The sequence below is a fragment of the Sardina pilchardus genome, chromosome 2 (genome assembly GCF_963854185.1).
Source record: "Sardina pilchardus chromosome 2, fSarPil1.1, whole genome shotgun sequence".
Classification (NCBI taxonomy): Eukaryota; Metazoa; Chordata; class Actinopteri; order Clupeiformes; family Clupeidae; genus Sardina; species Sardina pilchardus.
In genome coordinates this window covers 46800997-46813256 of record NC_084995.1, presented here as the reverse complement: position 1 = coordinate 46813256, position 12260 = coordinate 46800997, and the positions used below count along the sequence as shown (strand labels likewise).

The 12260-nt window shown below is 43.5% G+C and overlaps 1 protein-coding gene across 1 annotated transcript in view; it reads right to left on the bottom strand.

Annotated features, from left to right (window-relative positions):
* myo10 (myosin X) overlaps positions 1-4912 on the bottom strand; it is a 147756-nt gene extending 142844 nt beyond the window's left edge. Inside the window, exon 1 of the mRNA XM_062530835.1 lies at positions 4616-4912. Within this exon, the coding sequence (XP_062386819.1) occupies positions 4616-4636 (21 nt within the window). The 5' untranslated portion in view covers positions 4637-4912. The remainder of the gene's footprint in view (positions 1-4615) is intronic.
* Between the last annotated feature and the right edge of the window lie 7348 nt (positions 4913-12260).

The following is a 12260-nucleotide window of genomic DNA, read 5'->3' as shown; positions in this document are numbered from 1 at the left end:
CAGTTGCGATTCTCCAGTAGATATCCTGATATCCGACACTTAACAAACACACACACACACACACACACACACACACACACACACACACACACACACAGCCCATTTCTGAACTCTTCTGTCTCTCTCTCTGATTTCTGAACTCATCTCTCTCGCTCTCTCTCTCATTCTCTCTTTCCCACTTTTCACGTTTCCATTCTGTTCTTTATGCAAAAGTAAATGTAAATATCACACACCGTTACGGTTACGGTGAAATTATAGTGTATAGTGTCCCATACATTATAGTGCACAGTGTCCCATACATTACAGTGTATAGTGTCCCATACATTATAGTGCACAGTGTCCCATACATTACAGTGTATAGTGTCCCATACATTATAGTGCACAGTGTCCCATACATTACAGTGTATAGTGTCCCATACATTATAGTGCACAGTGTCCCATACATTACAGTGTATAGTGTCCCATACATTATAGTGCACAGTGTCCCATACATTACAGTGTATAGTGTCCCATACATTATAGTGCACAGTGTCCCATACATTATAGTGTATAGTGTCCCATACATTATAGTGCAAAAGTAAATAAAAATATCACACACCGTTACGGTTATGTTGCAGACACCTTTGTCCAAAGCGTACCAATGTACAACGTACCACAATATACCACCACATTCCACAATATACCATATTATGGTATCATGGCTTGGACAGCTGTCTGCACCTTACTTCCTCTCCACAGGTGTCCCCCAGGGCTGAGTGCTGGGCCCCCTCCTCTTTGCTATCTACACCATTGGGACAGATCATCTGCTCACATGGCTTCTCATACCACTGCTGTGCTGATGACACACAGCTCTATCTGTCCTTTCCCACCTGATGACCCCTTGGTCTCCACACGAATCTCAGACTGTCTCTCAGACATATCAACATGGATGAAGGCACACCACCTCCAGTTAAACAGAATTGCTGGTCCTCCCAGCCAAACATCATGACATCAACATCAAAATTGACTACTTGTCTGTTGCACCTACCAGGACTGCAAGACCAACAACCTTTCAACAACCAACTAATCTTCTCTGATCATGTAGCCTCAGTAGCCAGGTCGACAGTGTATAGTATCCCATACACTACAGTGTATAGTGTCCCATACATTATAGTGCACAGTGTCCCAAACATTACAGTGTATAGTGTCCCATACATCATAGTGCACAGTGTCCCATACATTACAGTGTATAGTGTCCCAAACATTTACAGTGTATAGTGTCCCATACATTATAGTGCACTAGGGCTGTTGGAACGAATTTCGGTATTCGAATATAATTCGAATTTGTAAAAAAAATAATACTATTCGAATGTTAAAATTATAATTCGAATGTGTTTTTTTAATTTTTTTTTATTTTAAGTGTTGACTATATTTAGCAAACGATCAGCTTTAGGTGCTGCTGAGAGCTCCCTCCTCCTTTTCTCAGCGCTTCGGTCAAATGTTTATTGTTGCTATGTTACCAAAACCGTCTGACAGTAAGGCCAGCACGTCTTTTTGGAAAGTTTGCCTAATGCTAGCTAGCTAACTAGCCAACTAGCCAACGAGCTAACTGAAATGGCAGCAGTCGTTCAGCAGTCGGCTTCAGACAACCTGGGACCAAAACACGTCTACCTTTCACACTGTGAAATCCCCCTGAGCCCGTTATTTCTGTAACGTGAATGTAATGTTTCTCAGTCAGCAAAGGGCTATAATTTACTTAGCAAGACAGTTATCACGTAAAACAAGTCAACTACGATGTCATAGTGGCAGTGACACAGGCTAAGCCAGTTCTTACAGTGTGGGTAGATAGAAAAATAGTAAATATTAATAAGTCAAAATTGACCATTAAATATTCGAATATAATTCGAATTTAGAAAAATAATAATGAATGAAATTCAAATGGGATAATAGAGGAAGATTGACAGCCCTATAGTGCACAGTGTCTCATACATTACAGTGCATAGTATCCCATACATTACAGTGTATAGTGTCCCATACATTATAGTGCACAGTGTCCCAAACATTACAGTGCACAGTGTCCCAAACATTACAGTGTCCCAAACATTATAGTGCAGGGCTCTTCAATTAGCGGCCCACGGGCCGGATCCGGCCCCCGAGATACTTTGTAGTGGCCCTTGAAGTGTTGGCTGATGTTGTTATATGAGCAAATCCTTATATCCGGTAGAGACGTAAATAGCTGGTGGAAAACACGATAATGGAGGTACAGCGATAGGCTACACTGCGAGTAGCGCCTATAAATAATGATCTGTGTGTTGCGCTGCCGTTGTAGGCTACCGTGTTACTGTGTATTATGCAAAGATGTTACTTGTGCCAACATGTTGACGTGCGCCAAATCCAAGTTGTTCCCTCAAAGCATGAAGCATTTTTGGTTCATGAAATCTCACCGGTAGTGTGCCTCTCTCCAGTCCAAGCAGATCCTCGCGAAAACATTCGCCATTCGTGTGACAACTCATGTAACTGTATTTTAATAGGGAAAACATGGAGGTGTTTGGTCGCTTCTAACTTCATCTCTGTTTGGATCCTAATGAATGCATTGGGCTAGCTAAATGCTATCAAAGTAGTGCCGCGTGCCAGAGCCAATGAGTGCACGCATTGAAATGTAGGTATGTATCAACTGATCTTAATTAAGGGAATAACATTGTTTAATATGAAAAAACGGTGAAGTGTTCCTTTAATATATATGTTGTAAGTGTGTAGGCTGGGTGAACCCTGCCTGACCTGCCGGTGAATTTGGATTTTGCCCGGCAGCTCAGGCTGGAAACCTGCACATCTGTCTCTCCTGCTTCCTGTCCACAACCTTTGCGTCCAATCACAAACTAGCTTATCCAAAAGATGCACCGGATCGTTGCTCTGATTGGTTGAAGGACCATCCAAGCGCACAGAGTCATTTGAACGATGCCCATTCATCACGTCTCTTGTGCAGTAGAAATAAAGTGCAGACTCCCCAGACTAATGTTCAATCTTAAAATATGAGCTTATGGTGATAGCCAGGCTAAAACATAACTATAATTGTATTGGATTTGAGTTGTATTATGAGCTTATGGTGATAGCCAGGCTAGAACATAACTATAATTGTATTGGATTTGAGTTGTATTATTTATGAGCTTATGGTGATAGCCAGGCTAGAACATAACTATAATTGTATTGGATTTGAGTTGTATTATTTATGAGCTTATGGTGATAGCCAGGCTAGAACATAACTATAATTGTATTGGATATCAGTTGTATTAGTCTGCAATACCACTACAGATAGCACTGAGAAGCCCACATATTTATATTTTATTCACCTGGTTTAACTACTACCACATGTTTATAGGACACTTATATTTTATTCACCTGGTTTAACTACTACCACATGTTTATAAAGCCTATTGTATGTAGTTTAGAACATTTATATTTTATTCACCTGGTTTAACTGGGCAGTTGTGGTGTACTGGTTAGGGCTTCGGGCTTGGAACCGGAGGGTTGCTGGTTCGATCCCCGACCAGTCCATCACGGCTAAAGAGCAAGGTCACTGCTCCCTGGGCGCCGCTGGTTGGGCAGGCAGCTCACTGCTCTGGGTTAGTGTGTGATTCACCTCACTGTGTGTGTGCTGTGTGTGTTCACTAATTCAGTTAAATTGGGTTAAATGCAGAGAGTTTTCCTCACAGGATCAAAAAAGTATAAATTCTATTCTATTCTATTAACTACTACCACATGTTTATAAAGCCTATGTAGTCTAGGACAATTATATTTTATTCACCTGGTTTAACTACTGTACTACCACATGTTTATAAAGCCTATGTAGTCTAGGACACTTATATTTTATTCACCTGGTTTAACTACTGTACTACCACATGTTTATAGTATATTGTATGTAGTCTTGTAGTCTAGGACATTTACAGGCTCTACCTGTGTGTTTCTAGACTCTCTCTTGGTCTCGCTCACAGTCTTCTAAGCCACACCTTAAGCGATCGTTAGAACACACCTTATCCACACCTGCTGTAGCTGCTCCAACACGGAAGTCCACCCCTCTCCTCCCCTCCCAGACAACTCTCTCACCAGCACATTTACAAAGCATTTAGCAACGACTAACTTCTACACAGTTGGGTGTTTTTTTAATCAATATTATTTTCCCAGAAAATTGTAAGCTGTTAAAATGTAGTATATAGTAAATGTGAACGCGCGCGTGTGTGTGTGTGTGTGTGTGTGTGTGTGTGTGTGTGTGTGTGTGTGTGTGTGTGTGTGTGTGTGTGTGCGTGTGTGTGTGTGTCCTAATAATAAGAGCGGAAACAGGGAAATGGCGAGGAAATGCCAGAGTGTCCGCTGGGACCTCAAACAAGAACAGGCACACACACACACACACACACACACACACACACACACACACACACACACACACGGCGCGCGCATGTCTCGCAAGGAACCGGGTCAGTAAGTGAGGTGAGCCCGCGCGGTAGAGAAACGACTCAAGATGGGGGGGGGGGGACTTCAAACAAACTCCTGAAGTGAACAAAGCAAAACCTTCCGACGAACCCGTCAAACTGAGTCGTGTGCGACCACGTTCCCCTAATCATGTCAGCCGCTGCATTCTTACCTCCAGCAGAACGAGATCCATCTCTCCTCTCGCCCGACACACAGCCGCAGGCGGCAGGCAGAGCGGCTCTATCCGTTAATCCATGTCCGTCTCGGAGTCAGCGCTCTCGCTCTTGCTCTTTGTCTAAAACGGGGGAGAAGATGCCAGTCTTTCCGCTTCTATATGCACGATTTCGCTCGGGCTGGAGTGCGTGTGTTTAACCGGTGTTGCTCCGTAAGTAGCCTACGTGTCTCGCGCTGGCTGCGGGCCGTTTGTTGTTTGCCGGTTAACAAGCGGCGCGAGTGGTAAACATCAGAGTTGGAAGTTAAACTTCCGAACAACTCCAGCCTCACGTGGCCCCGCCCCGCGCTTTTCGGTGGGAAAGTCATGCCTGTCCGGGAGTCTCGCGCTCCTCCTGCTGTTCCAAACGGTGAATATAATGGAGGGCACGCGAGCGAGCCGTTCACTGAGAGGAAATACGTTCAGGGCAAGCTCGTCATGCGCACACACTCAGTCATGAAACATGCTCTTCAACACTTCAACATTCTCTCTCTTAGGAGCACACACACACACGCACACGCACACGCACACACACACACACACACACACACACACACACACACACACACACACACAGACACACACACACACACACACACACACACACACACACACACACACGACCAGGGACGGACCGGGACAGATAAATCCCAAGTGCACAAGTGTTGGGCTCACTGATCAGAGGTCGTGGCTATGGAGTAGGCTACATGATCTCCTTATCCAAGTAGCTACCAACATACAACCTACTGTATATACCTACAGTATATACAAATATGACACACAAGTTTATCCAAGTAGGCTTCAATTGTATACAAATATGATGCAAGAATTTAAATATGACACAAGAGTTTCTGCTAGTAGGCTTCAACTGTATTCAAATATGATGTAAGAATTTCTACAAGTAGGCTACCTACAGTATATGCAAATATGACACAAGAGTTTCTGCTAGTAGGCTTCAATTGTATACAAATATGATGTAAGAATTTCTACAAGTAGGCTACCTATATGCAAATATGACACAAGAGTTTCTGCTAGTAGGCTACCTGTATAAAAATATGACACTCAAAATATGAGTTTCTGCTAGAATTCATTCAAGTAGGCTAGCCTATCATTTCAAATTCATATATTCAATTCATTTGAACTAGGTATGCAATGCTCAATTGATTACTAAATTACTGTAGCCTGTGTGTGAGGTAACTTACCTTATTATAATTCACATCATTTCCCCTTGGAGATCAATAAAGTATCTATCTATCTATCTATCTATCTATCTATCTATACCAGCTATACCCAGACAGCAAAATGTATTTGTGCCAAATCTTCACTTGCATTTGGCCCAAACCCGATTTACGGATCTGCGCCGAGGTCTTTTTTTCCAACGGCCCAATACCAGAACAGATCCAAATTACGGATCAGAGACAGATCCGGGCCAGAACTGCCCCAACACCGTAATTAATGGCATGGCATTTGGCTCAGATCCGCGACTCACATTTTACATTTGGCGCGGATCTGGCCCAGATCCGCGACTCACATTTTACATTTGGCGCGGATCTGGCCCAGATCCGCGACTCATATTTTACATTTGGGGCTCATCTGGCCCCTGCGATAGCTATCAGATAATTCAGGCTCAAACAAATACTCACACAATGTGTAATTTTCAAAAAAACATTATTTTATTCGGTGTGTGTGTGTGTGTGTGCGTGTGGTGTCAGGCAGGCTGAACGAGCCCTGTGTGTGTGTGTGTGTGTGTGATGTCGGGGAGGCACTCTGACAGGAGCTGTGATTCCCCCTATTCTCCTGCTGTCCACATCTCTGCTCCAGGCTCATAAAAGGTGCCAAGGTGCCAACAGCACCAATGGCTGCCTCTTGAACCAGACAGCCATTCACCAAAAGCCCTCTCAGCGCAACGGCCGGCCCTGGACGTCAGCGGAACCCTATGGCTCAGTAGGGTGCTCAGTAGGGTGCTCAGTAGGGTGCTCAGTAGGGTGCTCAGTAGGGTGCTCAGTAGGGTGTGGGTGCTCAGTAGGGTGTGGGTGTAGGGTGCTCAGTAGGGTGCTCAGTAGGGTGCTCAGTAGGGTGCTCAGTAGGGTGCTCAGTAGGGTGCTCAGTAGGGTGCTCAGTAGGGTGCTCAGTAGGGTGCTCCGTAGGGTGCTCAGTAGGGTGTGGGTGCTCAGTAGGGTGTGGGTGTAGGGTGCTCAGTAGGGTGCTCAGTAGGGTGCTCAGTAGGGTGCTCAGTAGGGTGCTCCGTAGGGTGCTCAGCAGGGTGCTCAGCAGGGTGCTCCGTAGGGTGCTCAGTAGGGTGCTCAGTAGGGTGTGGGTGCTCAGTAGGGTGCTCAGTGGGGTGCTCAGTAGGGTGCTCAGTAGGGTGCTCCGTAGGGTGCTCAGTAGGGTGCTCCGTAGGGTGCTCAGTAGGGTGCTCAGTAGGGTGCTCAGTAGGGTGCTCAGTAGGGTGCTCCGTAGGGTGCTCAGCAGGGTGCTCAGCAGGGTGCTCAGTAGGGTGCTCAGTAGGGTGCTCAGTAGGGTGTGGGTGCTCAGTAGGGTGTGGGTGCTCAGTAGGGTGTGGGTGCTCAGTAGGGTGCTCAGTAGGGTGCTCAGTAGGGTGCTCAGTAGGGTGCTCAGTAGGGTGCTCAGTAGGGTGCTCAGCAGGGTGCTCAGTAGGGTGTGGGTGCTCCGTAGGGTGCTCAGTAGGGTGTGGGTGCTCAGTAGGGTGCTCAGTAGGGTGGGGTGCTCAGTAGGGTGCTCAGTAGGGTGCTCAGTAGGGTGCTCCGTAGGGTGCTCAGTAGGGTGCTCAGTAGGGTGCTCAGTAGGGTGCTCAGTAGGGTGCTCCGTAGGGTGCTCAGCAGGGTGCTCAGCAGGGTGCTCCGTAGGGTGCTCAGCAGGGTGCTCAGCAGGGTGCTCAGTAGGGTGCTCAGTAGGGTGCTCAGTAGGGTGCTCCGTGGGGTGTGGGTGTGGGTGTGGGTTTGACCAGGCACGTCGTCCACCCCCGCGGTCACCAGCCAGGATGAACCCCCTTATCGCGTGGGGGTTGATCTCTGCGTCGGTGGCCTTCCCAGACACAGTGTTCTTCCTCACTGCTCCTGTAGAGTACAAAAACACAAAGCAAAGAAAAAGAGTAAATATTAGTTCCAGAATTCAAATATTCTTAATTAAGCTACATGACCCACAGATCCTCAAAGTATGCTCGAGGCTATTCGTTGTCGATTCAGGCCAATAGCCAGCGTCTAAGTTTTTCATTTAGCGGCGTAATGGCATGGCATGGCCACGTGGTGGCGATCTGAATAGGTTCAAATGTAAATTATGACAACCTAGAAGAACAATAGTCAGGCGGAGATCTGCGCTCTCTGAGTGCTTTTCTAGTTTAATAGGTAGCGGTTTGATACCCATGTTGAGTTATTGGGCTATTTAGGTATTTAATCTTTTGATGCTTCAAGGCATGTCTTACCATGAAACGCACAGATGAAGTAAAGGCCAGGCTCGAATACAAGCCTGTGCGCAGCTTAAGTAGCCTAAGCTGTAAATAAAACACCCCGGCCATAACTTGAGGATTTATGGATAGTAAAATGCTCACAAAATAAATGTTGACTAAAGTGGTGTGGAGTGAGTAGTGAGTGAATGAATGAGAGAGTATGATTAGGTAAAGACTGAGTGAAAGACATCTATATAATACTTACGAGCCATAATGGCCTTGGTGGTCATGGTACTGAATCTCCTCTTCCCATTCATGCCTTTCCAGCTGACCTGTTTGGCCACATGATCAGCGAACATGTTCGCCAAAATATTGAATATGACATGCTTCACGTCTCTTCCCCCAATGGAGGCCAGCATCCCCACCTGTGGAAGTATTGAAATAGATAAATTATAAAAAGGTATAGGAAGCATAACAATGCATGCAGGACATATCTCATGTCATGAATTACACATTGAGGGAATAAGCTTTCAGGTTTATATCGTTGAGTTCCCCTTAATGGAACAAGCTGAAATGTGTTAGCTTTAAACCATTATCATGCACAGTACATCCATAAAATCCCATTCATTCCAATGGGAAAATGTACTAAGAAAGCAAATATACATATTGCCAAAATTATTGGGTCACTTGCCTTGACCCCCCTCATGACTAAAGTGACATCCTATTCTTATACTCTGTAAATACTGGAATTACTATTCCATCTGTAGCCTACATAACATTGAACCCTGTGACACCCCATTAGGTCGACCTCTGCCCCCCTCATTCCCTGTAAACCGGCGCTTGAGGGTTGGGGTGCCACATTAAATGGAGGCACAGCGATTGTCAGGTAAGACCCAAGGAAGAAACGATAAATTTTGGGAGTGAATAGTGATCCGTAATTCCGTCGTGTTTCGCTTAGTGGTGTAATGGCATGGTATGGCCGTGTGGTGGTAATCTGAATAGTTTCGATTGAAATGTATGACAACCTAGGAAGAACAATACAGGTGGAGGTCTGCGCTCTCTGAGTGCTTTTCTAGTTTATTAATGTGTAATAGCTGCTACTGAGTAGCACTTAATAAGCTTCTTGAATAGCAGAGGTATTCAATTAAAATTTAAAGAGGTCCAGTTACTAAATTCCTCCCAGCAAAGGTCCGAATCTTCACTCAAAATAGTGTATGTTAATAAAATCAATAACGCATGTATATTTCTATTTAATTTATTGTTAAATGTCAAGTGTTCAAAGTAATATTCTTGCTAACATACCAAAAAGTCTTAACTTGAATGGTACTTCAATGCAAAACAATACTGTAGTTGTCTTTGCTACATTTTGAGAAAGTTCACAGACAACATCTGAATATTTATTCTGAATAAAATAAATATAAAATGCAAACACAGCTTTTAGCAGCCTGGACTTAGGTCCTATATTTCCAGTAATATAAAACATTCAGAATCTTTCAATAAAATAAAAGTATCTTTAAGAAAAAAAAATAAACAAAAGACCTTTGCATACTGCGTTCTGAATTTGCTGAAAGGTAAACAATCGAGTTGATTGGCTTGGCTAATGATGATGCTCTTTGATAACCTAATAAGCCGACAATTTTATCGTGTCTGGACAGAACCGTCACCGCGGTCCGCCATTTGGTGATGCCTGTTGTATAGCATATTATTATTATTATTCCTTGTAGCTTAATTATATTTCATCGCCTAATAACCAGTTATAAATAGGCCTGTATTAAATTCTACTGTTTAGTGACGATTGTCAAAGTAAAGTCCTGCTTTCAATTACAGTAGGCATAGTGTTTTAATATATAGAATAGCCAAGGAAGTAATGCATTTATAATCAAACTGACTAGCTAACAGGCAAAAATAAACAGTTGTAACTTAGTAAGCACAACACAGAGCACGGCACAGCTACTTAACTGGTGCAAAGCATTAATTAAGGCATTAATTCTGAGTATGCCCTGATGGTGAAAGATGTCCCTGAAGATACCAAAGTGGGCGTCATTGAAGTGAGAGTAAGAGGAACAGCAGCCACCGAGAGGCCAGCCCATCAGCCGAAATCCCCCAACCCCCCTCAGCATCAGCACAGTGCATAGAGAGCTAACTCCGAGTTTGTTCTTTCACACGGTCAAGGACACTCACACTGGCACTACAACACCTAGACTGTTGATTAATCCTTCCATCTATCAGCGTCAGACTGTTTGCCTTTCCAACCAGTGTATCGGGCGCCACTTATGTTGTTGATATATTTACCATCGTGACGTTGATGAGGGTCCTGAAGATGGCCGATGTTGACCTGATGGTGATGGTGTTGGTGTTGACCGATGTTGACCTGATGGTGTTGGTGCCTTCTTGGGTGCCGGCTCTCTGTCACTATCCTCTGTATCGCCATAATGGTGGCTAATTTTTAGGAGAGAGGCACATTTTGCTTAGACTGACACTTGCACACGGAACACACTCAAAACTACAAGTCACAGCACAACGCTTGCACTTTCACACACGAGCACCTTTTACACTGATAGTCCCCTCTTTTGCTATTTATGAAATTACTGTCCTGATCCTTCTTTCTTTAAACTCATGTACAGAAAAAATAGCTAATTCAGCACATGTCTTACATGTCTTTGTAAGTGATATATACAAATACATGTAAGACATATCAATGTGTCCTTGTATTATATCCATTTAAACCTGACACCTGTCGTAAACATGATTCTCGCTTACATATGTTTATGAGACATTTTACTTCGACCAACAGCATTTTCGTCATCGGAGTCGAGCTCCGATGTATCACATGTCAGAGACTGTTTCAGCCCATGCCAGGCTGACAGGAAGTCACCTTTACATTACATTACATTACATTACATTTCATTTGGCTGACGCTTTTTAACCAAAGCGACTTAAAAGAAAATTTACATAGGTAAATCATAGAGTTGAGATATTAACAAAATAGTAACTCCTGGCTATTGGGAGACACAGTACAAGATAATAACAACTAGGTGATTAAAAAATGTATACCATATGTCTTCAATAGCCTGACAGGATTCTTTGGCCAGTCATGGCCTGGCACCTCAGCAAACTTCACAGCCTTATTTATTCTCTCATCACTAGAGTAGTTTGGCCAGAAGGTATACCCATCCTTAAACCAGGACTGAGGCACCACAGAGACGGACTTTTGGGCATCCAAATATTGTACCACACAGAACATTCTTTTGAGAGAGAGAGAGAGAGAGAGAGAGAGAGAGAAAAAACAGCATTACAATTTACTGTGCCTGAAAAAAAGCATTCTTCAGCCCCTTGAAAATATTCAGGTTTCAAGCATTAATGTTCAAGTTCAAGTTCAAAGTTCATCATCATGTACTCATAAATAAGCATTTATAAGTTCCAAATACTTTTCATAAACACTGTAAATTGCTGGTGTGTCTGTTGTGTGCATGTTTATTAATAGCAGAGGTGGGACAAAGTCATTGTTTGGCAAGTCACAAGTTAGTCTCAATTCATTGCCCTCAAGTCCCGAGTCAAGTCCCGAGTCAAGACAGGCAAGTCCCGAGTCAAGTCCAAGTCAAAGGCCAACAAGTCTCAAGTCAAGTCCCAAGTCCTACGGTCTGACTTTCGAGTCATTTCGAGTCTTTTTAAAAATCGAGTGAAACAGGTATTTTGTCAATTGAATTTGTGTGTGCTGGAGAGATTGAGATGCAAATATGTCTAGCAGAAATGTCAAATGGTATCTCTAGCACATTCTCAATGAAATATAGGCCCTATGTGTTAAAATATGTGTTCAATTTGTTAAGAAACCACTGATAGTCCTACACAAGCTGAAATAGTTTTATAACGTGTGACCATGTTTATTACATTACAAAAATGTAGGCAAAACCGTATTGCCATAAGGGGGATACAGATAACTCACAGCAGTGGCAATCCTAGTCTCTGCTCAAACCTCCAGTCCACACACACAGAAAATGGTGTGTCTTGTGTCTATTTCATATTTTGAATTCATAAACTTGACATATTTTGTTAACAATTTATAGTATTTTAGGATCTGCATAATTACTTATAGCTAAAAATATTCAGTAATTGGAATACTTCATATTGATTACACTTGTCTTAATGATATTACAGGGTGGTGTGTAGGTCTAATTGAGTGCTTGTCACTTTAAGAAGTAC